Here is a 25,684-nt window from a genome sequence, read left to right as displayed (position 1 = left end):
GGGACAGGATGTAAACTTGGGGATGGATAGTAGAATCATAGAATTGGAACATAGCTGTCAACTTTTCCCTTTTTTAAAGGGAAATTCCTTTATTCTGAATAGGATTCCTCGCAAGAAAAGGGAAAAGTTGACAGCTATGAATTGGAGCGTTTGAAGGGTCATCTATTGGAGCGTTTGAAGGGTCAACCCTCTGCAATTCAGGTAAAGGTAAAGGGACCCCTGACCATTAGGTCCAGGGAAAAGTTGACAGCTATGAATTGGAGCGTTTGAAGGGTCATCTATTGGAGCGTTTGAAGGGTCAACCCTCTGCAATTCAGGTAAAGGTAAAGGGACCCCTGACCATTAGGTCCAGTCGTGACCGACTCTGGGGTTGCGATGCTCATCTTGCTTTACAGGCCGAGGGAGCCGGCGTTTGTCTGCAAACAGCTTCCGGGTCATGTGGCCAGCATGACTAAGCCGCTTCTGGCGAACCAGGGCAGCACACGGAAACACCGTTTACCTTCCAGCCGAAGTGGTACCTATTTATCTACTTGCACTGTGTGCTTTCGAACTGCTAGGTTGGCAGGAGCTGGGGCCGAACAATGGGAGCTCACCCCGTCATGGGGATTGAACCACCGACCTTCTGATCGGCAAGCCCTAGGCTATGTGGATTAACCCACAGCGCCACCCGTGTCCCTTTGCAATTCAGGAATCACAGCTAAATCACCTGGCTTTCGACCACTTGTAACCAAGTGAAGATACCTGGGAGCCAGGATGGTATCTGATATCTTCCCCATCTGGGGATCTTTGGATCTGGACTGTTTTCACACACTAATACCCCATTCTGTAGAATTCGACCAGTTATATTTTATCTCTTTGGTCAGAATGAATTTCTGCAACCAAATTGCTTTCTCTGAGAAGCCTGAGCAGGAACACTCACCATTAAGAAAAAGAGGTCAGGATAGGCCAGTATATATATACGTGGACTGTCCCTGGATCAAGTGACTTTTCTTCTTTAAGTTCTCAAAGCTCTTAACCCAGCTCAAGGTTGTCATCTGAACTAGCCAGATGTTTAACTGAGAATCAATCACAGCCAGTCCTTTAGAGCCACAGTCTTGCCCCCCCCCCCAAATGGCAACTAGACATCCCTCTTTGCCAACTGCAACCTCGTTAAATTTCAAGCACACCTGCCAACGGTACCCTCCCTCTGCCAAATGCCTGGGAGCTGTTTGTGGAAGGGCACTTTGCATATACTCTGATGCACCCATTCTTTTGCTCCCTCGATCGCAGGGCTGAGCCGCCCTGAGCTGCCGTTAACGGCAGAAAACTAAACTCTTGGGTTGCTTCTCAAACTGAAGCCCACTTAATGGGTGGGTCAGGTTCTGTACTGTGACTCCCCACCCCCACAGGATTAGGCCACTGTGAATAATAAGAGAGTGAGAGAGGAGATGAGTACAAAGAGATTCCCTGCCTCCCTGTCCCTCCCTGAAGTTCACAGGCTCTGAATGGGAACTTTGCCCCTGAATACGTGGGGTGAGTCATCCTTACCAGCAGAGGGACTTGAGCCAGAAAGAAGTTTGTTTAGGCACCTGAAAAGCACTGAGCGAGAGGAGGTGGCTCAGTGCCCGGTTGTTTGGTTGGCACCTGAACCAGCAACACCCCCCTCCAGGGCCTCCATGGAAACCCCCCTGGCCCCCAACTCCTATTTGTGCAGACTGAGCCCCCCCCCCAACAATTCATTTGAGAGGTTTCTTTTTTAAAGATATTTATTGCAATTTTCAAACAATACAACAAACCTCAAAAACCAAAAAAAGGAAAGAATAAAAAAACCATCACAATCAAACAAAAACAAAAAGATACAGCACGAAACATAAAAAGCAAAAGAAAAAAAAATCTAAAAAGAAACATATAAATCCAGTTTCTTACCCATTATTTTCATATCCTTCTTTCCTGACTTCCTCGCATCTCCTTTTTCTGTGTTCCCTTTTTACACAATCATATTCAGCAGTGCCTTACCCTTTTTCAGATCTTATTCTATATTATACCTTTCGACTATTATGTCTCCAATTTTTCCCCTTATAACATTTTGTTTAAGTTTGACATAATGTTATTCTAACTTTTTCACCCTTATTTCTCATAAAACATTTTTACATATTCCTTTCAGCTATGTCACTAATGCCATATTGTCTTTATATCCTGCATCATTTTAACATTCAAACGTTTTGCAATGTTTTTGCAGGTAGTCTTTAAATTTCTTCCAATCCTCTTCCATTTGCTCTTCTCCCAGGTCTCGGATTCTGCCAGTCATTTCTGCCAATTCCATGTAGTCTATCCTCATTTGAGAGGTTTCAACCAAATTGCGGACCACAAGACTTGAAGCTCTGCAGTGGCTCCCTATTTGTGGAATGCTCTCCCCAGGGAGGTTCAACTGGTGCCTTCATTATACAGTGATACCTCGGGTTACAGACGCTTCAGGTTACAGACTCCGCTAACCCAGAAATAGTACCTCAGGTTAAGAACTTTGCTTCAGGATGAGAACAGAAATCTTGCCGCCGCAGCAGCAGGAGACCCCATTAGCTAAAGTGGTGCTTCAGGTTAAGGACAGACCTCTGGAACAAATTAAGTACTTAACCCGAGGTACCACTGTTTATTGTAATTTTATGTTGTGAACCGCCCTGAGATCTTATGGACGAAGGACGGCGTACGGATTTAATAACAATAATTTTGAAAAGCTGCGCCACCAATTTGGGCGGCTTTAAAGGCTTACGCTAATCTGTGTAGGATAAGGCTACTGTGTGTGTGTGTTGAGTTTTGCAGTATGCCTCTGAATACCAGTTGCTGGAAATCTCAGGTGGGGAGAGGGCTGTTATGCTCAGGTCGCACCTGTGCACTTCCCAGAAGAGGCATCTGGTTGGCCAGTATGAAATCAGGGTGCTGGACTAGATGGGCCACTGACTTGATCCAGCAGGACTTTTCTGATGTCCCTATGCAGTGTTAGAAATTCCCCAGGTGTGTTTTGCTACTGGTGCAGGTCCAATTGCAACTACACTGAGATTTACAGTAGTAGCTTGGGTTACAGACGCTTCAGGTTACAGACTCCGCTAACATACAGCTTCCGGGTCATGTGGCCAGCATGACTAAGCCACTTCTGGGGAACCAGAGCAGTGCATGGAAACACTGTTTACCTTCCTGCCAGAGCAGTACCTATTTATCTACTTGCACTTTGACATGCTTTTGAACTGCTAGGTTGGCAGGAGCAAAGACTGAGCAATGGGAGCTCACCCCCTTGCGGGGATTCGAACCGCCGACCTTCTGATCGGCAAGTTCCAGGCTCTGTGGTTTAACCCACAGCGTCAAGCAATGTAACTGAGATCATAGAACTGTAGTGTTGAAAGGGATCCCTGAGGGTCATTTAGTCCAACTCCCTATCGAATTGACAGTCCATTGTGGCGACTGCAACCTAGGTTTAAGGTGCCATTTAGCACCCAGCTTATATATCTGAGTTTCTAACACTGTTCCTATGCTATGTTCTAGCTCCATTGTCAGAGACAATGTGCCTCTGGATATCAGTGGCTGGGAATAATCAGTGCTTTTTTTTCTAAAAAAATGTTTAGGGGTTCTCTCATTTTCCTACTCATTATTGAAATACTGCCCCTCAATGAGGCCAAACTTAGATTCACAAAATATTTATGGGTATTCATACCCCTGCATCTCCCCAGAAAAAAAGCACTGGGAATAATAATAATAATAATAATAATAATAATAATAATAATAATAATAATAATAATTATTATTATTATTATTATTATTATTATTATTTATACCCCTCCCATCTAGTTGGGTTTCCCCAGCCACTCTGGGCAGCTGCCAATAGAATATTAAAAACACTATCAAACATTAAAATCTTCCCTAAACAGGGCTGCCTTCAGATGTCCTCTAAGAGTCAGATAGTAGTTTATTTCCTTGACATCAGATGGGGAAGGTGTTCCACAGGGCGGGTGCCACCACCGAGAAGGCCCTCTGCCTGGTTCCCTGTAACTTTGCTTCTTGCAGTGAGGGAACCACCAGAAGGCCCTCGGAGCTGGACCTCAGTGTCTGGGCTGAACGATGGGGGTGGAGACACTCCCAGAGGTATACTGGGCTTTAAAGGTCAGCACCAACACTTTGAATTGTGCTCAGAAACCGCAAGCAGGGAGAGAATGGTGCCGCACTCAGGTCCTGCTTACAGGTTTCCCAACAAGGAAACACTTGTTCCTGCCTTGCAGCGGGTTGACTCTCATGCTCCCTTCTAGCTGTGCAATTCTGTGAATGTAAAGTGGGTGATTCAAGGGTCAGTTTCTCTCTCTGTGTGTTGTAAATTGTGGTATCTCCTGATTTTTTTCCCCTGCCAGTGATGAGCTGTGGGAATATGCAAGATGGCTGACCAAAGCAACATCCAATCGGCGGCTTCCAAGAGCATCCGCCCCTTCCGCTCCAGCGAGGAGTATCTCTACGCCATGAAGGAGGACCTGGCCGAGTGGCTCAACACCCTCTATGACCTCGACGTCCAAGTGGAGAACTTCATGGATGTCCTGGAAACCGGCTACGACCTCTGCCAGCACGCCAACAACGTCAACCGCATTGCGCTGGAGTTCCAGCAGCTGCACCCGGAGGCGGCGTCTCGCATGAGGATCCCGCAGAAGGAGGTGGTCTTCCAGGCCAAGAACGTCATGCCGGGCTCCTTCATCGCCAGGGACAACATCTCCAACTTCATTCAGTGGTGCCGCCAGGAACTGGGCATCCAGGATGTCGTGATGTTTGAGACCAACGACCTGGTGCTGAAGAAGAACGAGAAGAACTTCGTCCTTTGTCTCCTGGAGGTGGCCAGGAAGGGCTCCAAATTTGGGATGCTGGCTCCCATGCTCATCCAAATGGAGGAGGAGATTGAGGAGGAGATGAGAGACCAGGTGGCCTATGGTGAGCTGGAGACGGAGGAGGTGAGCGAAGTCCTGGGGCCCAAGTCTCCTGTTTACCCGAGCAGAAGCCAGAGGATAACTTTGTGTGACCTCAAGAACCTGGATGAGCTGGTGAGTCTCTTCTGTCCTGCTGGCATCCTCTTTATTTATTTAAAATGTGTCTCCTTTTACAGACTGAACCCTTCTCCTGGCTGTAATTCTGGAGGGCTGGCTAGCAATTGTATCAGCATATTTACTGAGTCATGTAAATGTTTGTTTATGTCGTTATTTTAAAATATTTCTATCCCAGCGGGTAACAAACAGCCACAACACAAATATAACCCTCTTCTGGGGGGGGGGGGGAGATCCAAGTTAATAAATGAACAGCATCCAACCTGGTTAAGAAATTTCCAGCATTACAGCAGTAACAGAACTGAGCCACCATAGCGTTTGAAATTCCCCAGGCAATTTTTGCTATTGGCGCAGGTCCAGTTGCGACTATGTTGAGATTTCTGGGCGCCAAGGTTGGCAACCACAGTTTAAAAACCTCTGTCAGTCCCTCGTTAATGCCTTGTCCATTTCCATTGTGTGTGTTTCTCCTTCCTGTAAGTGACTTGTTGTAAGAGCAAGCTACAGCCAAGCAATGTAGATCATAGAACTGTTGCACTGGAAGGTGAAAAGACATTCCGTAGTGGCAGCTATAACTGAGAGTTAATATGCCATTTGGCACCTAGCTTATGCATCTGGGTTTTCTAACACCGAGCCAGAAGTTTCCTCCTCCAACTTGGGGCCCTCCATATGTTTTGCACCGTCAGCTTCCATCACCAGTCACCACTAGTTATGCTAGCTGGGGCTAATGGGAGCTATGGTCTAAAACATCTGGAGGGCACCAGGTTGGGGAAAGCTGCTCTGTCCACTGGGTTTCAGGATTGTGTGCTTAAGTGGAGGTTTCAGTCTAAATTCTGCGCTAGGTTGAACAGAATTCTGCAACCTGGGTACGTTACACACTTGCATAGCATCGTTCTGCAGAATTTAATTCTGCTTCGATAGTCATGGTGAAGGGCAAAGGCACAGAAGCTACTACACTTCATGACCAGGATAAGTCTCATTCTGCAGCTCCTTCAGTTACTGCATCTTTGGCAGGTGCCTGCTTTCAAGCACATTTTTGCAGCCATGAGGTCTAGAATCTTGTTTGTTTGCTTTGAAAGGAAAGCTGAGATTTTTCATTCAGTGGAATTCTGAGGCTGGAGCTGCATCTTGCATCCTCTCTGTGTTCTGCAAAGTCGAAGCTCCGTGATTAGTGTGTTTGCTTTGCACACAGAAGGACTGAGGTTCATTCCCCAGAACTACCAGGAAGGACAAGGAATGTCCCCTGTCGGAAACCCAGGCAAGCTGCTGCCGGTCAGTGCAGACAATACTGAGCTAGATGGACCAATGGTTCAGTGGCAAAGCATCTGCTTTGCATAGAAGAAATCCTACAATCACTGGTGACATCTCTAGGTAGGGTTGGGAGGGACTCCTTGCCCAAAACCCTGGAGAGCTGCTGTCAGTCAGTGTAGGCAGCCCTGAGCAGAATCGACAAATAGTCTGACTCATTATAAGGCAGCTTCCTATGTATGCACAGCCCTCCGTATTCTCGGTCTACATTTGAAGGGGGTGTCTGGGATGTTAGGGGAGCAGTAGTACGTCTGGTGGAGGACACATCATGTTCCTTCTGGGGTACTTTGTCCACAGCTCTCAGCTGCGGCTCCTAGAAGCTGTCAGCATGCTGCAGCCGCCACACCCTAGGAAAGGGGTTTGCCTGGCTGGCTAAACCAAAATTAAAAAATTCCTTCCAGTAGAACCTTAAAGGTAAAGGTACCCCTGATCATTAGGTCCAGTCATGGACGACTGGGGTTGCGGCGCTCATCTCGCTCTATAGGCTGAGGGAGCTGGCATTTGTTCACAGACAGCTTCTGGGTCATGTGGCCAGCATGACTAAGCCACTTCTGGCGAACCAGAGCAGTGCACGGAAACTCCGTTTTCCTTCCCGCCAGAGCGGTACTTATTTATCTACTTGCACTTCATGCTTTCGAACTGCTAGGTTGGCAGGAGCTGGGACTGAGGAACAGGAGCTCACCCCATTGCGGGGATTCGAACCGCCGACCTTCCGATCGGCAAGCCCTAGGCTCAGTGGTTTAGACCACAGCACTACCCGCATCCCTTCAGTAGCACCTTAGAGACCAACTAAGTTTGTTATTGGTATGAGCTTTCGTGTGCATGCACACTTCTTCAGATATGTGTGCATGCTCACGGAAGCTCATACCAATAACAAACTTAGTTGGTCTCTGAGGTGTTATTAGAAGGAATTTTTAAATTTTGTTTCGACTATGGCAGATCAACCTGTAACTGCGGCTAAACCAAGTGAGGGTAGCCAATGGGTCTCAAACTCTCGGTGTGTTAGGGATTTCTGGACAAGACCAATACTGGGTCCAATGGTCAAGAAGGCGGTCTCTGCGCATGCTGTAGAGAGAAATGAGGCGCAGATGGGGCTCATCAACTTGGGAAGGGAGCCCATTTAGGAGAAGGAATACTTTGGTCTTAAATCTCCCCTGCCTTGTGGGATATCTTCGGGAGAAGAAAAGGCTAAGCCTAAGGAGTAAACATTGCACAAATCCAGAGTGGAGTCCCTAAGACGGTTGGCGGATGCCTTGCTGCCAAGCTGGATCACATCAGCAAGGCTGAGAGGCGGGTCTTGTTGTCTGGGCAGCCAAGAACCTCCATACATGCTGCCCAGGTTTGCGCCCCAGGAATGTGACTTTGGTGCTCCACCGCAGTGGTTTGACTTCACCCCTGAAGGCACACTCCATTGTCTCTCTAGTTAGGAGGATGCTGACCTTTGAGGGACAGCACAAAATGGTCCGATTAATTGACAGCTGATCAGGCTGAAGGTGTTTATGAAGTGAGCCAATGAAGGGAAGACAGCGCAGGGCTGTTTGCTGTGTTTGGGCTTAGCATTGCTGTTCTCTTTGAACTGAAATGCCCAATTGAGGATTAACCAAGCTGCCCTCCTTGGCAAGCTTAGGCTTCGGGCTGTTGTGTGATTTAGATCTGCAGGCTATTTGCAGTTTGCTTCAGTGGATATGGGAAAATTCCTCTTGTTGTTTCAACCCTCCTTTTAAAAATATTTGGCAGCTGTCAATGCGGGATTCTCCTTCGCATGCAGTTTCCCTAAACAGAACACTGTTTATTCATTTGCTTTCGGTCTCCCTTTGCACACAACTCATCTTCGGAGTTCCTTTATCAGATCTGCAGATTTCCCCCCAACCATCTTTCCTGCCAGTGGTTGGCATCGTAATCGAGTCGATGTGGTCTAGTGGTTAGAGTGTCAGACAATAGCTGTGGTGCCGGGAAATCCCCACTAAGGATCTGAAACCCATCTTCAAGAAAAGCTAAGCTTTCCCCACCTCCTCTCTCGGCACTAGGCATTCAACATTTTTATGGAATCGCATAACCGTAAAGCCGGAAAGGAACACAAGGAGATCATCTGGTCCACCCCTCTGCAATGCAGGGAATTTTTTTATTTTAAGAGAAATAGAATTTATTTTATTTTATTTAGTAATATTTATGCACTGTTTGGTTTGGGGAAAACTTCTAGGCAGTTTGCAGGAAATATTAAAAGTATCAATAAAAACAATTTAAGATAAAATTATTAGTAAAAAGAGATTAAAACATGCCAATGTTGATGTGCCTTGAATAGGCTTGCCTAAACATTTTGAATGGGCACCAAAAAAAATAATAATACAGTGAACATCCCTGCCTGATTTCAATCGTTAAGGAGTTCCAAAGCGCTGCCACATTAAAAGATCAAAGGACATAAATGTGGAAAGACTATCCCGCAGGAGACTCCCGCCTCTCTTTATTATACTGTTTATTTACAAATACAGTCGTACCTTGGAAGTCAAATGGAATCCGTTCCAGAAGTCCCTTCGACTTCTAAAACGTTTGAAAACCAAATCACGGCTTCTGATTGGCTGCAGGAGCTTCCTGCACCCAATTGGAAGCAGCGGAAGCCCCGTTGGACGTTTGGCTTCCAAAAATAGTTCGCAAACCAGAACAGTCACTTCCAGGTTTGCAGTGTTCAGGAGCCAAAACGTTCAGAAACTAAGCTGTTCGAAAACCAAGGTACAACTGTATAGTTTATGAGTTCATTGATACAGTTGTCAATAAAATTCAAGTACCGTATTTTTTGCTCTATAAGTCTCACTTTTTCCCTCCTAAAAAGTAAGGGGAAATGTGTGTGCGTCTTATGGAGCGAATACAGGCTGCGCAACTATCCCAGAAGCCAGAACAGCAAGAGGGATCGCTGCTTTCGCTGCGCAGTGATTCCTCTTGCTGTTCTGGCTTCTGAGATTCAGATTTTTTTTTCTTGTTTTCCTCCTCCAAAAACTAGGTGCGTCTTGTGGTCTGGTGCGTCTAATAGAGCGAAAAATATGGTGAATACATGCATACGCATGTGCGCTCACACACATCTTGCAGATAATTTTAAAAATTCAACTTTCCAAAAATATTACAGTATATAAAAATACTGAAAATTTTGAATAGATATATTGCAAAACTATATGTAATACACAAACATACCTATTTTTCCCTTAAAGGAGATGCGGGCAACCTCAGGCCAGGAGTGAAACAGTCCTGCCTATCTGGCCCCTGATATTCTCCCCAGGCTACACCTTTTCCTGACCCTGCTTCATGCCCCAGGGGTGTCTTTACCTGCCTGGAAAGTGCCCATCTTGTCTCTTGTTTGCCTGGCTGGAGGGACACAGAGGGGGGTGTGAGCTTGTGAACACGATAATCTAGCCCACATCCATTGCTCCACCTACCTTTGTCTCTGGCCACGCCCACCACTGGCATGTGGCCCCTGGAAGGCTTCCCAGAAGGGAATGTGGCCCCCAGTCTGAGAAAAAATTCCTGTGGGGAGTGAAAGACTAGAGCAGGCATGGCCAAACTTGGCCATCCAGCTGTTCTGGGACTAAAATTCCCATCAACCCTGACCACTGGTCCTGTTGGCTAGGGATGATGGGAGTTGTAGTCCCAAGACAGCGGGAGGGCCACGTTTGGCCATGCCTGGACTAGAGGCTCTGTAGTCCCAGCTCATGTGGCCTGATGGAATGACTGTTGGAGACCAATTTTGCTCTTTGCCCACCCTGCAAAATATGTCTCTCTGAGCCTCTGCAGATCTGCTCAGAAGAATCCTCAGCAACACAGAGATCCCCTTCCCTGGGCTGTTGTAAACTGCAGAAAACCTGGGCAAAGAGATCTTAAGACATGCTGAGCTTTTGGTGCATGAAAATAGCTGGCTTCCACTCCAAAGTTCAGCGTGACGTGAGCTTTTTCTCCCAGGCTCACAGATCTGCTCAGCAGATTCGGTGAGGAGTGAGGTCTCTGTGTTACGCTGAGCTCTGAAACGGGTAGAAACCCCCCGCGAGAGATTTGTGGGATCTGCGTGGCTGCAGGGACCCCTGCTTCCATAAATCCTATGATATAAGCGCAGAGGACCTGGAGATGGGTTAGCAAGGACCACAATAATGTCTGGCTGCTCAGGCATGCCAGTATCTGTGGCATGCACTTCCATGTTAAATTGGCTTTTCACCTGCTGAAACAATCCATCAGAGTACGAGTCTCTGTGCAGTGAAGCGCATTCGATAGCCTCCTATAGAAACGATTGGCGGGTTGCTGTCAGGTGAATTGCTCTGATTCACTCTCATGCTGTTAACTCTGAGACCTCTTAATGTTTTTTGAGCCGGGAGCATTAAAGGGACTCGCCAGCCCTGGAAGCATTCTGGAAGGTGAGACCCATCGTCCTCACCACTTTGAAAACTGGCCGCGTTCTAAACACTGCAGTGTACAATTAATTGACCCAAAACATTTTTTTTAAAAAATGGTTTAGTGAGTTTATCTTGCTTTGTTGACTTTGGATCTTAAGGAAAGTTGGTGCTTTGAAAGCGTGAAATATTACGTGCCTTAACAGTGAAGCTGTGTTTTGTTACTGTTGACACTTTGGCTTTTTAATAAACACCCTCCCGAAACACTGACGCAGGAAAACACCTCGCTAATAGTTTGGCACATAACCTTGGGAATAACAGCGCCATTCATTTTGCTGCTGGGTTATTTCTGAGGTGGACAAATATTATGACTCTGGGTCTCAAAGGAGCACAGAGGATGCTCTATCGAGGCAGCGCTCTTTGAACGAACGAGAGAGTTCAGGAAAGTCAGGAAGCCTATGAGGGATTGTCAGTAGATGACAGAAGGCCCTTCTCTCAGAATCCCTCAAATCTGGTTTCTGTGGAGTGTTCCCCTGGCTGAGGAGGGTTTATTTCCAAGGCAGCCCTCCATAATTTAAGGAACAACATCATCCTTATCCAGTAGCCATGCTGGCTTGGGCTGATAGGAGCTGGACTCCCAAGAACATCTCCTTCCACCCCTGATTTTCGACAGGGACCAACTCTGTGCCCAGAAGCTTGTCCATTGCTAGCACCCCTCCCCACCGAAAACCTGTGTACAGTTCTGGGTGCCTCGCCTCAAAATGGATATTGTAGAGGTGGAAAAGATTCAGAAAAAGCAACCCAAAGGATCAAGGGGGTGGAACAACTCCCTCACAAGGAAAGGTTGCGGCGTATGGGACATTTTAGCTTAAGAGAAAAGGCGAGTAAGAGGCAACAAGATAGAACTTCGTAAAATCATGGATGGCATGGAGAAAGTGGGGAGGGGAAAGCAATTTTCTCCCTCTCTCCTGTCCCTGGAACCGATGCACATCCAATGAAGCTGAACGTTGGAAGATTGGGGACTGTTAAACTACGGAACTCTCTGCCACAGGAGGCATCGGTTGCCACCAACTTGACGAGCCATGAAGGCTGCGCTCTGCCTCCACGGTTGAAGGCAGCAATGCTTTCAAATATCTGTTGCTGCAGGAGAGGGCTCTCATCCCTGGGTCCTGCTTATTGGTGCCTCCCCCGGCCTCTGTGAGAACACGATACAGTGGTACCTCAGGTTACATACGCTTCGGGTTACAGACTCCGCTAGCCCAGAAATGGTACCTCGGGTTAAGAACTTTGCTTCAGGATGAGAACAGAAATCGTGCTCCGGTGGTGCGGCAGCAGCGGGAGGCCCCATTAGCTAAAGTGGTGCTTCAGGTTAAGAACAGTTTCAGGTTAAGAACAGACCTCTGGAATGAATTAAGTACTTAACCTGAGGTACCACTGTACTGGACTAGATGGGCCATTGACTTCATCCAGCAGGCTCCTTTATGTTCTTACTGGTGTTTATGGTTGGGATGACAAAAAGCAGCTCTCACCATAGTGGTCCATGCGGGGTGAGGGGGAATAAAATCCCAAGCTCTGCTGTAGGGCCAATGCCTTTATTAGGAGCGGTTCAAATGTCGCAAAATAGTGAGCATGTCTTAGAAGTTTTCCGGAACCCTTAATCAGGCTAAGATGCTAAACAAAATGAGAGGGAGGGAGGAATAACCGTGGCATGATGTCAAAGCCTGCATTGTTCTGCATATTGTAATGGGATCTGGAGAGATCTGGAGACCTGAGACTCCACTAGGTGCTAAAAAGATGATGGGTCAACTGTTTGACCAGACCACAGTCACACCATCCGTTTAAAGTAACATGAGACCACACCTCCCCACCCCAAGGAATTCTGGGAGCTGTAGTTTTGTCAAGGGATGCAGAGCACTGTTAGGAGTTCAGTGCTGCAATTGTTGTTGTTGTACAGTTATATACCAACCTTTATCTTCCAAGGATCAAAAGGTGGTGCAATTTCACCTTCACAACGACCCTGTGAGGTAGGTTAGGCGAAGAGATGGTGACTGGCCCAAGGTCACGCAGTGAGCTTCAGGGCCGAGTGGGGATTCGAACCCTGGTCTCCCAGGTCATAGTCCAACACCCATTACGCCACAATTCTCAGAGTTCCCTATCAGGAGGGATGGATTGTGAAGCCACCCTGGGAACTGTAGTTCTGCGAGGGGCAGCAGGTCTCCTAACAATACTCTTAACAAACTACAGCGCCAAGGATTATTGGGTGGGGAACCATGTATTTTTAAAGGGGTATCGTGGATGGTGTCAATGTGACCAAAAAGTGATGTGTCTCAGCCTCTGGTTTGCCCACAGCGCCTGGCCCAGTGGTAGACTGCCCTGACTCTGGAGGTTCTATCCAGCAGATTGTGTTTTCCATTCCTTTGCATGCACAACCATGCGTGGCTGCTGCTTCTCTTCCCTCATACCTTTGATTGTAGTAACTGAAAGGTGTGCAGGGCGGAGGGGGGTGTTGAAGGGAAAAGGAAGCGTCCGTGGCAGACGTGTGACTCTTTCTTGGATCAAACGGATGATCAGCGGATTAATATTTGAATCACGGCCAACCCAGGAGCCTCCAGTGACCTGAGAAAGCTCCCCTTGGCTGTCCTGCTTTGCACCACTGCAAAGCATCTGCTGTGTGCTGCGTAGCTGTCTTTTGAGCAGAAAATACTTTGGAATTGGCCGTGCTTGCGGTTCTGTCCAGGTCTCTCATTCTGTCACCAGGTCTCTCATTTATAACATTACAGGAGCCGTGGATTAGCCAGGCTATAATTTTCTGGTGGGGTTCGGATTCGGTAGAGAAGCTTTGCACTTTTTCTCCTTTCCTCTCCCTCTCCCGGCAGTCTGAAATGAATGCCTTTGGATAAATTGCTGACTTTATTCTTAGACGCAGCGTCCTTGTTTTTTTGCGGCTCCTCAAGTGGAAACTTGCAGCAATGTCTGCTTGCTGCAAGGTGTGAGCCGCCCACTTTGCAAAGGCAGGGTAGCCTCCAAATTCCATGAAGGGGGGGATGACTCTCTTGTCCGTCTGAGGGGGAGCCTCTTGGGGTCGGGTTGCCGCTTGCATACTGATTACTCCAACCCGACAGGCTCCCTTTGACTAGAAAAACACTGAATAATGAACTCCAAACTGGTGCTCTGGGTGTGTGTGTAGGTTTTGTTCCCTGTCCTATTTACTCTGCAACTGGAAAGTTAGAAAAGATAGTGCTTTGTTTGCACCCTGCTTTTGGGCGGAAAGAGCCAAGTTGATGGGCCAACATCCCTCTTGGGTTGAGGCAAACTCATTCTTCCTTTTCTCTGCTGTGGTTTTGAAGCCAGATTTTATTTATTATATTCCACCTTTCCCCTAAGGAGCTCAAGATGGCATACGTCGTCCTTTACCCTCCACAACCCTGTGAGGTAGGCTAGGCTGAGAGTGACTGGATAACATAGGCGCCAACTACTGGGGGCCCAGGCACTCACAATTTTTTGGGGGGGAGTGCTCAGCACCCGCAGTGCAGACTCCGATGTGACTTCCAGTTTCTACCAAAAGTCGCGTCAGAGGCATGACACAACCACTGAGGAGATGTTGGAGGCCCTGCTAGACTCCATGAGGCCTCAGAGATCACGTCAGGCCTCAGAAGCGCCATTGTGGAGCATCAATGTAATGTCATAACATCATGAAGTCCCGTTATGTCGCAGGTGTCATTGGGCACCCAAAGCCCAAGGCCCAAGTTGCCGCCCCTGCTGGATAGCTCAGTTGGTTAGAATGCGGTGCAGGTAACACCAAGGTTGCAGGTTCGATTCCTGCTGGGAACAGCTGCATATTCCTGCTTCGTAGGGGTCAGCAAACTTTTCCAGCAGGGGGCTGGTCCACTGTCCCTCAGACCTATATGGGGGTGGGGCGGGAATGAACTAATTCCTTTGCCCCACAAATAACCCAGAGATGCATTTTAAATAAAAACACACATTCTACTCATGTAAAAACACACTGATTCCCGGACCATCTGCAGGCCAAATTTAGAAAGTGATTGGGCTGGATCTGGCCCCCAGGCCTTAGTTTGCCTACCCATGGACTAGATAATCCTCAGAGAGGGTTCCTTTCAATTCTAAAGTCCTATGATACTATGAATGGCCTAGGCACATCCAGTGAGCTTCATGCCTGAGTGGGGATTTGAACCCTGATCTGCCAACTCTTCGTCCAACACTCTAACCACTACACCTCACCGCCTCGCGCCCTGGATCCCAGTTGGAAAAATACGCAGCTGAACTTAAAATATCTGTGGTTTTCCTTTGGGCAAAGTTTTCTGCTGCTGTATCTCTGGATCTGCATATAGACATCTTCTCCCCTGCCAAATCACCTCCTTCCTCAACTAGAGAGCCTTAGGGTCTCCCTGCATTTGACTTTATAATGAGGTGATTAGCAATTAGATTATGTGTTTTTTAAAAGTAAACACCAGGTGCCTAGAGGCAGGAGGAGGAGGAGGAGGAGGAGCGGTTATCAAGAATTCTGGCAGGGGGAAGAGAGTTTTAAGTCTTCCCTCCCAATCTGTAATTTCCGTGAAATAGCTCCCCACCAACAATTAGCATTAGGGTTAAGCTTCCCATTGGCGCCCAGGGAGTGCTTGCTCTGCAGTGTTGATAGCAAAATTGCTACCTCCTGGTATTTAATATAAGTTGTGTTTGCTAATCTCATCATTACCAGGATGATGTTCGATTCAGGTAGTCGGGCCTTAAGGGAGGTCAGGATGGTCAAGAACCAGCAATTTTCTCTCTGCACAACCAGGGTTGTCTGCAAGGGGAAGAAGCTGTTGACTCTACAGCACCACCACTGCAGCTGGTAGGATGGTATACTGCAGCTTGCAGAAATTAATAACATTCCACCTAGTGTTATTTAACCCCTGACATGCCTGGTCTCTCTGCTGTGGGCTGGCATGCTCGCAGGCTCCTACTTGGAGCTTTACTGAACCACCCGCCTTCCTTCCTTCCTCTGAGTCACAGCTGGAACACCTAGTCCTCATAGTTCTTGGCATCTGTCTGTCTGGAGTGACAATGGAGTATGCCTCCAGGGGTGAAGGCAAACCGCTGCATCTGCAGTGCTGAGTTGACCTCCCCGGGGTGCTAGCCTGGGCAGTATGTATGGAGGTCCTGGGCTGCCTAGACGGCCTTGCTGGACTACAACTCCTATAGATTCACTGCCCATGCTGGTTGGGGCTGATGGGATTTGTAGTCCTAAATATTTGGAGGGCATCAGAGCGGGGAGTCTGGCCTGTGTTAGGCGAGAGTTGGGAATGTCTGAGCAGCATCCAGCCGCTGCGATGGTGGCATTTTGTTTATTAAATCTTTGGCAAGAGGAAGGCAAAGGATCTTGTGGCCAGCATGCGGCGGGGGGGGGGGCAGCTGAAGAGGACAGAGAGAACACGAGAGACTGCTGGCCATCCCCACTTAGCAGATCACTGGGGCCTCTGTTCTCTCTTCACAATGGACGCCTGCCACAATCCAGGCTCTCCAGCCAAAGAGCCGGTTGGTCTCTCCTAGCCAAGACTTCGTAGGCAGAAACTCTGGTCCCATCTATACATTTATAGCAGTGCGATATCACTTTAAGTAGCCATGGCTCTCTGTCCCCCGTCCCCAAAGTATCCTGGGAAGTGTAGTTTGTTGAGGGTGCTGAGAGTTGTTAAGAAACCTCTATTCCCTTCACAGAGCTGTGATTCCTAGAGTGGCTTAACAATCAATCCTTCCTCCCAGGGAACTCTGGGAATTTTATCTCTGGGAGGGGAATAGGAGCCCCCTCACAACTCAGCGCCCTTGATAAACTACAGCTCCCAGAATTCTCTGGGGGAAGCCATGACTTTTTAAAGTGGTGTGGATGTATCGCGTGCTGATGGGGCCAAACCTAAAGGAAATGAAGGACAATTTCTGGAACAGATCAAGGTTTACCTAGCCCAGTCTTCTTCTGACAGTGGCAGAAGCAGCCTTTCCCTGTGCCCTTTAATCTGATAATAGTTGAGAGTCATCAATAGACCTGCCCTCCACTCGTCTGAGGGGAATAGGGGTCTCTCCTAATCACAGCTCCCAGAATTCTCTGGGGGAAGCCATGATTGTGTAAAGTTCTATGATACTGCTTTTAAGTGCATATAATCCTCTTGTTAGCTTTTTCTTTTCATGTCAGCAGGATTCCTTGCATGTTGTTGACCCCTGTATCAGTCCCAGGTTTCCTTTTTGTCATTAATGTTGACTGTTTTTAATTTAGAGAGCAGAATCAGTCCTCACGGCGGCTTTCACAGTAGGAAGCCTCTGCCCCGAGGAACTTACAAACTCTGGGTTGTATCCAGGGTTGGTTCCTACCCCAGAGCATTCCCGGCGAAATGAATGGATGTGATGGAGCGATGCTCATTAATTTCAACAGCTTCGTTAATTTCAGTCGGTCTGCCCTGAGCCAAACTTAGTTGGAGTCGACCTTATATGCAGTTTGATGCAGGAACAGATGTCCGCTTGCTGCGGCAAACAGTTTCTCGGGGCCTGGTTGCAGCCTTGACTTATTTCCAAACAACTCGTTAATTTGAACCTGATTTGTTTGCACAGAGTTTGCAGGGAAGCTATATGACGCCCGGTGTTCAGCAAGACTTTGTTCTGATTTGTTTGAGGAGAGGTTTTACGATCTTGTGTCAAGTGACTGTTTTTCCGCACTTTTCTGTGTATTTCCCCCATCACCTTGTTGGCAGTCTTTTGGGGGCAGGGAGTCACATGCCAGTGGTGGGTGGGGCTATAAAAAGTGGGTGGAGCAACAGATGCTAATTTACTTGCCTGCCCCGCCTCCTGCATCCAAGCAAACAAGAGGCATTCTCTGAGTTCGAAGGACACATTCTGCCCATGCAAAAACACTCAAGGAGGGTGCAAAGCAGAACTGGTGGGGGGTGGGGTCTGGAGAGAGTCCCTAGGGCAAGATAGAGAGGTCTGGAGGGCTACATTTGACGCCCTGGCCTGCGCTCCCCCCACTTTTCTGCTCCTTTACAAGACCCCTGTAAAATCAAGCACCTTTGTGGCTCAAGGTCTAAAGGTAAAGGGACCCCTGATCATTAGGTCCAGTCGTGGCCGACTCTGGGGTTGCGGCGCTCATCTCGCTTTATTGGCCGAGGGAGCTGGCGTACAGCTTCCGGGTCATGTGGCCAGCATGACTAAGCCGTTTCTGGCGAACCAGAGTAGTGCACGGAAACACCATTTATCTTCCCGCCGAAGCGGTACCTATTTATCTACTTGCACTTTGACGTGCTTTCGAACTGCTAGGTTGGCAGGAGCAGGGACCGAGCAACAGGAACTCACGCCGTTGCGGGGATTCGAACCGCCGACCTTCTTATTGGCTCTGTAGTTTAACCCACAGCGCCACCCGCATCCCGGCTCAAGCTCTAGGGTTGCCATATTTCAAAAAGTGAAAATCTGGACACAAAAATCTGTTGAGCTTTTTTTGGCCAAAGTTGTTGAGCTATTTTTAGGGAGATTCTCTAAATTTTCCCAGACATCTCAGCGATTCCCGCCCAGACACTGTTACCAGCTGCTGTATTCCAGCTATGTTAAGGAAATTCCAGGTGTATGGCAACCCTAAAGGTGGCAAATTTGCCCCTACAAAACTATGGCCAACACTCTGCTTTCCTTTGAAGTTTCAAAAATAGCTTACAGCTCATGTGCTGGGCATTCACACCTGCAAGCTTTCGGCTTTTATGAGCTGCCTCCAGCTATGGTGCGGAGGCTGTGGGCTGAACTGATGTGAGTCAGGAGTCACCAATGCAGATTTGTCTGTTCTAGACGGGCTTTGCTGAAAGAAGACAAGGATGGATTTGTATTGCAATCCACTCTGCAGCCTTGGAATGCGGAAGCTAAAATAAAGGATATGCAAGAACATTAGAAAATCTGCTGTGTCAGTTGCCCTTCTAATCCAGCGTGCTGTTCTTACAGTGGACGAGAGTCCTGTGGGAACTGAGCCAGCACTTTGCACATGGTCAGAGGGACTCTTACCTTTGTGCAACAAAACAAAGCAATAAATAAATTAGTTCATTGATTTTGACTGAACCCCCAGCCACTTAAACATCTGTGACCTCCCCACTCGCATTACTGGATTCCCAACTCCTATCAGCAGAAGCCAGCCTGGCCACTGACTAAGGACGATGGCAGTCAGAGCCCAGCAGCATCTAGGAACATAATAAGCTCAGTATTGCAGACACTGACTGGCAGCACCTCTCCAGGACTTAGTATCATAGTTGGATGGGACCATGAGGGTTGTCTAGTCCAACCCCCTCAATGCAGGAAAATCTTTTGCCCCACATGGGACTTGAACCCACAACCCTGAGATTAAGAATCTCATGATTTACCAATTGAGCTCCCCAGTAGCTACCCAGCCTGGTTCTCTCCCAGCTCTTACCTGGAGATGCCGATTGGGGAATTGAACCAGGGACCTTCGGCATGCAAGGCAGATGCTCTACCTCTGAGCCACAGCCCTATTCAAATCTCCCTATTCAAGGGAAAGAAGGCAATGCTTGTTCTGATTGGCCAGCTGCTCCTCAGAGCAGGTTTGCTGCTTTCTGTTGCATTGCCTGACTTTACCTACCAGCTAGTAGAGATAAGTAAGGGAGGCAGCGAGCAGGTGACCCCAAGGGAGGACCAACGTGTGGTTGTGGCTGTTGTTTTTACCCCCTTTTCATTATCTGGAGATCCTGAATCGCATCTGGATTACTCCCTTTCAGGAAGGGGAGGGGGGAGCTGAGAGACTGACCTCTCCTGACTCTATAATCTCAAAGCCCTTTTTAATTTAAAACTCCTTCCTGGCCCGATTCCTTGTTAAGTCCCCTGATGGCAGGGAGGGAGACCTCTTCACAGCGTGCCTGGTTGGGGGGGGGCAGGCAGGGGGGCGGGCAGAGCCAGTTGCCGCAGCTGCTGCCTCTTCAATGGCACTACTGTTGGGTGCCAGGGCAGATTTGGCACTGGGTTTTGCAGTAGGAGGGCAAATGGCTGGCTTTTTACAGGCCGGGCATCCCTTCCTTGGGCTGTGTGGTCTCGGAGATGACACAGCTCCGTACAAAGGGCTATTGACTCACTGGGCCAAGACGGTCCCGAAAGAAACGAGTCCAAATTCTGGGCTTGGAGATGTAAACTGGGTTCCCTGTTATAGCCAGTGCTCTCCAGGACAGGGAGAGGGTTTTCCCCTCTTCCCTCTCTCATAATCCTACAACTCGGGGCTATCAGATGAAGCTGAATGTTGGAAGATTTGGGGCAGACAAGAAGAAGAAGAGCTCTGTTGGATCAAGCCAGCGGCCCATCTAGTCCAGCATCCTGTTCTTGCACAGTACATATTTATTTACTTCTTGCCCACCCTTCACCCTGCGGTGCCAAAGTGGGTTACAGCCATGAAAGCACAATTTGAACCATGGGATAGCTCAGTCGGTAGAGCATGAGACTCTTAATATCGGGGTTGTGGGTTTGAGCCCCACGTTGGGCAAAAGATTCCTACATTGCAGGGGGTTGGACGAGATGACCCTCGTGGTCCCTTCCAACTCTATGATTCTAAGTCCTGGAGAGCTGCTGCCAGTCAGTGTAGGCAATACTGAGCTAGGTCTGATTTGGTATAGCAAAACAACAACAAACCTATAGTTACATGAAACATACTCAATAAACACACAAGACGTAACCGGCTGTACTTTTAAGTAAATGAGGTATACTTCATTGTATCAAATTGTAGATTTCAGCGGAAGTTCATGCATAAGGTCCACACATGTATAAGTGTCTATTCCACCTGTCTGTTCATAGAGTCCAATAATCCACATGAAGGGTTGTTACCGTTCCACAGAATCCTTTCACAGAGTCTAAGACAAGGATTTCCGGAATATTAGCCTTGTTTCGCCATCCTAAACCTTATGCATGAACTGACTAGAGAACGAACTGATCCACTGGGTCTTCTGCTTTTTTCGTTGAACTTTATGAGACTTCTGTTGAAATCTACAATTTTATACAATGAAGTATACCTTATTTACTTAAAAGTACAGCCAGTTACGTCTTGTGTGTTTACTGACTTGGTACAAGGCAGCTTATTATGTTCCTAGATGCTACTGGTCTCTGACTGCCATCCTCCTTAGTCAGTGGCCAGGCTGGCTTCTGCTGAGTCCAGTAATACGGGTGGGGAGGTCACAGATGTTAAACGACAGTTTCAAACAACTAAGCGTCTCAGAAATAAGTTGGGTGAATAGTGAAAACTATGGAGTTTGCTTGCACAGCAAGGTAGTGTTGGTCACCAACTTCGAAAGGGATGTGAACATATTTGCAGAGGACCAGGCAGTTGGTGGCTACTTAGCGGCTGTAGCTTTATGCCTCTGAATACTAGCTGCTTGGCAACTGCAGGTAGGGAGAGTGGCTGTTGGCTCCCAGGTCCTGTTGCCAGGCTTCTTTTGGGGGCACCTAGTTGGCTACTCTGGAAACTGGATGCTGGACAAGCAGGCTCTTCTTATCGGTGTCCGAAATTAGCCACTTGCGACCAAGTGAAGATACCTTGGAGCCAGGATAGCACTTGACATCTCCACCATTTGGGGATCTTTGGATCTGGATTGTTTTCACACACTCGGACCCCATCCTGTAGAATTCTTTCAGTTATATTTTTTCCTGCAGAATTGGAATGAATTCCTGGAACCGCATTGCTTTTTTTGGAGCAGCCTGAGCAGGAGCAGTCACTGTTAAGAAAAAGAGGTCGGGATAGGCCAGTAAATAGATGCGGACTGTCACTGGGGTCAAGCAAGTTTTCTTCTTTAAGTTCTCAAAGCTCTTAACCAAGGCTCAAGGCTGTCATCTGAACTAGCCAGATGTTTAACTGAGAATCCATCATAGTCAGTCCACCATTTGAAAAAATAAGACTTGAGAGCCATTGTACCCCAAAATGGCAACCAGGCATTCCTTTTTGGCCACTGCAAGCTTGTGTGAGCCATTTGGCGCCTAGCTTATACAGTGGACGCTCGGGTTGCGAATGTGATCCATGCGGCATGCACGTTTGCAACCCACAGTGCTCGCAATGCGCAGCGTCGCGCCTGTGCACGTGTGGGTTGCAATTCGGCGCTTCTGCGCATGTGCAAAGCGCAATTTAGTGCTTCTTCGCATGCGTGATCGCCGAAACCCGGAAGTACAGTGGTACCTCAGGTTACATACGCTTCAGGTTACAGACTCCGCTAACCCAGAAATAGTGCTTCAGGTTTAAGAACTTTGCTTCAGGATGAGAACAGAAATCGTGCTCCGGCAGTGCGGCAGCAGCTGGAGGCCCCATTAGCTAAAGTGGTGCTTCAGGTTAAGATCAGTTTCAGGTTAAGTACGGACCTCCGGAACGAATTAAGTACTTAACCTGAGGTACCACTGTAACCCGTTCCAGTACTTCTGGGTTTCAGCGGTTATGTAACCCGAAAAAAAGCAACCTGAAGCGGCCGTAAACTGAGGTATGACTGTAGATCTGAGTTTCTAACACTGCTTCTTACGCACTTAAGAAAAGCGCAGGTCCAGATTTTGACTCCCTCCCTCCCTTTTCTGCCCAGAGAGAGATGGGTGCTTGTATGTTAGTAGGTTGGTTGACGTACCCAGCCCCCCATCTCTCCTCGGAGGTCCCAGGGAGCATTTTTTTCTGCTTCGTAATGTCCAGGCTCCATGCCCAGCCCTCGGCTTTTATGGACATTGTCCGAGTTGAGGAGGAGGAGGAGGCAGTTGAGAACAGACTCTCTCCTGCTTTCCTTTCTCTTTTGAAGCCACCAGCCCCGAGGCAAGAAGCCTCGGTGGAAATAAAACACCAACAATCTTGGACTGTCCAGCTTTTCACGGATGAAAATAAACTCGCTGCAAGGGTAACTTGGCCCGCACATAAACAAACATGCATGCACTGTATGTGCCTGCATTGTTACTCTAACTACAGCTAGAAATAGAGATAGTTGGGGGGGGGAATGAATGAACTGGTTCTATTATCATAGTTTTGTTTCAACATCTTCTTGTCCCATTTCTGCTCTCCCAGTCAGAACAAACGCAGCATGCTCAAACCACCCGCCTTCTGTGAGCTCCGCTGTGGTTTTGACTCTGTTCCACTATTTCCTCTGTAATTGCTGTTGGTTTCTAAGAGCAGAATAATTGCATTATTAGTGTAAACAGAGGCCCGTCTATTCCGCCTTCTTCCCATTTCCTATAGAGACCAGGAGTCAGGTGGCTGCAAGCAATCTTCCTTCCCGCCCAGACATCTGATATGTAGAGGTATATACTGCAGCTGCATATGGAGGTTCCTCTTAGCAGTTTAGGCCATTTATTTCGAAGGTTTCTTACTCGCCCATAAGGTCCTAAGGTGGGTTATGGCAATAGAATATACAGTTATAAAAAGGAGACAAAGCCATTACAGGGATACAGCTGTTACCAAAGCTGCTTCAGTGATGATACAGGTGGAGTCCAAAGTAGAAAGAAACCCTTAGACACACTTTCCTGAAGAAAACGGAACAGAGCAGCTTATAATTTGATGAGAAGTTTTGTCTTTTCTCTCAGGTCCTGCACACAGAAGGAGGTTTTTCAAGCAAGCGTACAGAGGGGAAACTCCCTCACAACTGCATAGCCAATCAGAGCAGGCATCATGCCGCCCTGCCTGGTTGCTAAGCAACACTTCCACTTGACCCCGTCTTGGCTAGCTGACCTTCGCGCTAACTCTGTTAGTCCTTAGGGTTGCACACAGAATGATCCCCGTGATTGGACTTCCAAGAAAGATTAGTAAAACAGTTCCAAATGGAACAGAACAGTATAAAGCTTGATAAACAGTACAAAAAGGCACAAAGCAAAACAAAAATACATTAATTGTCAGAAAGCCTGGATCAAGAGGTATATGGCTAAAAAACCCCTACAATGAAGATGCTCTGTGGGGAGGGAGTTCCTCACTTTTGGGGCTGCCACAGAGAAAACCCTAAATCATCGCATCATAGAGCTGGAAGGGACCACGAGGGTCATCGAATCCAGCCCTCTGCAGTGCAGGAATCTTTTTGCCCAAGGCGATTCTCGAACCCAGAACCCTGAGATGAAGAGTCTCATGCATTACTGATTGAGCTACAAATGGTTCACTACACTGACTAGAACCCACAATGCTATGCAGTGGTACCTCAGGTTACAGACGCTTTAGGTTTGACTCCGCTAACCCAGAAATAGTACCTTGGGTTAAGAACTTTGCTTCAGGATGAGAACAGAAATCACGCAGCAGCGGGAGGCCCCATTCGCTAAAGTGGTGCTTCGGGTTAAGAACAGTTTCAGGTTAAGAACAGACCTCCAGAACAAATTAAGTTCTTAACCTGAGGTACCACTGTATATATAAATAACAGTATTGACATAGGGAAGAAGAGGTTTGAACCTCACTGGGTCTCTGAAGGCGGCTGAATCGGCAGTAAGGCTGGTGAACTCTCCCATATCTGGATTACTTGGATTTCTGCATTGGGTGTGTGCATGTTTAATTATGTTGTTAGAGAGAGAGAGAACCCTGGGTTCTTGAATGGCTGCTGCGTAATGTGCGATGAGCTAATCTTTGCCCCAGATCTCTTGAGGTTTCCCAAATATAGTCACCTCTTGGCATCTGCCCGAGGAAAGCAGAATGGGGAAGTCATGGGTGGGCGGCTGGATGGCTGTGTTTTATGGGCAGCTGATTACATTACGCCAGGGCATGACTAGACAGGCGTACAAAGATGCTAATCTATTTGCAGGGTGTGTCAGGCGACAGGCAGAGGAATCTGATCAGGGCTGAGCCTCCTCTGTTTTCTTGAAAAGCCCATTAACATTTTGCATCCAGGTAACCCATATTGATTACCCATCTCTACACATTGCTGTTACTTGGTTTTTGTTTGTTTGTTCAACGCACTTAATATCTCATAAGACGGGGAGGTGGGTGGAATAAAATCCCTATTCCTTCCTCCCTTCTCCCTCTGATGACCGAGACCGGAATCATATAAGCAAAAGGGGAAACGTTGCAGAATGAGTGGTGCAAACGAGAACATTTTATTTATTCAGTTTTCCATGCATTTATTAAATGTGCACAAATGACGTGTTTGTTAAGAGAGAGGGAGCACTGGAAATGGCATTTGGGCAAGCTCCGCAAAATGAAAAGGAATAGCTTGCAAGGCAGGCTCCTGTGCTGATGCCAGCTTTATGATGTGTGCAAGCAGGACTTTCAGAGTCTTCTGAGACTCAGTGGAAAGGCAAGACTGCTTGCTCCCTACCTAGATGCATAGCTGTCAAGCGTCCCTTATTTGGCGGGACAGTCCCTTATCCCAGCGCCATGTCCCGCTGCTGTCCCTTATTGATGATGTCCCTTAAATAAGCTACTGAATGTAATGGGGCCCTTTCTATGTCCAGCTGTCCTTTGTCAACAAGAAATTGTTGCTGTTTTTTTTGTGTTGAATATATGCTATATGGTAATTTATGGATCTAACAGGTATCTAAAGCCATTTGCATGCAACAAAATATGTATTTTATCAAAGTAATTGTTGATCCCTTATTTTGGCTGCTGATCCCTTATTTTCAAGGCTGCTGGTCCCTTATTTTCAAATCTGTAAGTTGACAGCTATGCCTAGATGTCTCTTGGGTGGGGATTCCTGGGTGGCCAGGCCTAATTCATCCACATCTGCGTCTTAAACCCAAGAGTTGCCGCTGGCAACTTCCTGGCTCTGCACAGCAGAGTGTAGAGTCTTGCCTTTCCTCTTCCAACCTCCCTGTTTTCCCGGCAAATCTGGAAACATTTGCGGCTGGGAGGGTTTAGGGTGCAGAAGTCGGCCTGGGTGGTGGGGGCGAACGATCTGCTCTCCGTCTTAAGTGTTCCCAGCTCTTCCTCGCTTCCACCCCAGATGGGAGAGAGGTCGAGACCAGAAGCGCCCATTTGCAGCTAACTAAAAATACCAGTTTTGCTTCTCTCCCCTCCCCGACCCCCAC

At 47.7% G+C, this 25,684-nt stretch overlaps 1 protein-coding gene across 1 annotated transcript in view; it reads left to right on the top strand.

Moving 5' to 3' along the window:
* The window catches only part of GAS2L1 (growth arrest specific 2 like 1), a 50,593-nt gene that overhangs the window by 5,781 nt on the left and 19,128 nt on the right, over positions 1-25,684 (top strand). Inside the window, exon 2 of the mRNA XM_083717080.1 lies at positions 4,371-5,045. Within this exon, the coding sequence (XP_083573206.1) occupies positions 4,395-5,045 (651 nt within the window). The 5' untranslated portion in view covers positions 4,371-4,394. The remainder of the gene's footprint in view (positions 1-4,370; positions 5,046-25,684) is intronic.

The sequence above is a fragment of the Podarcis gaigeae genome (assembly GCF_964106915.1).
Source record: "Podarcis gaigeae genome assembly, chromosome: 16".
Taxonomy (NCBI): Eukaryota; Metazoa; Chordata; class Lepidosauria; order Squamata; family Lacertidae; genus Podarcis; species Podarcis gaigeae.
The sequence above is the reverse complement of the archived record's forward strand: the minus strand, read 5'-3'. Positions and strand labels throughout refer to the sequence as shown.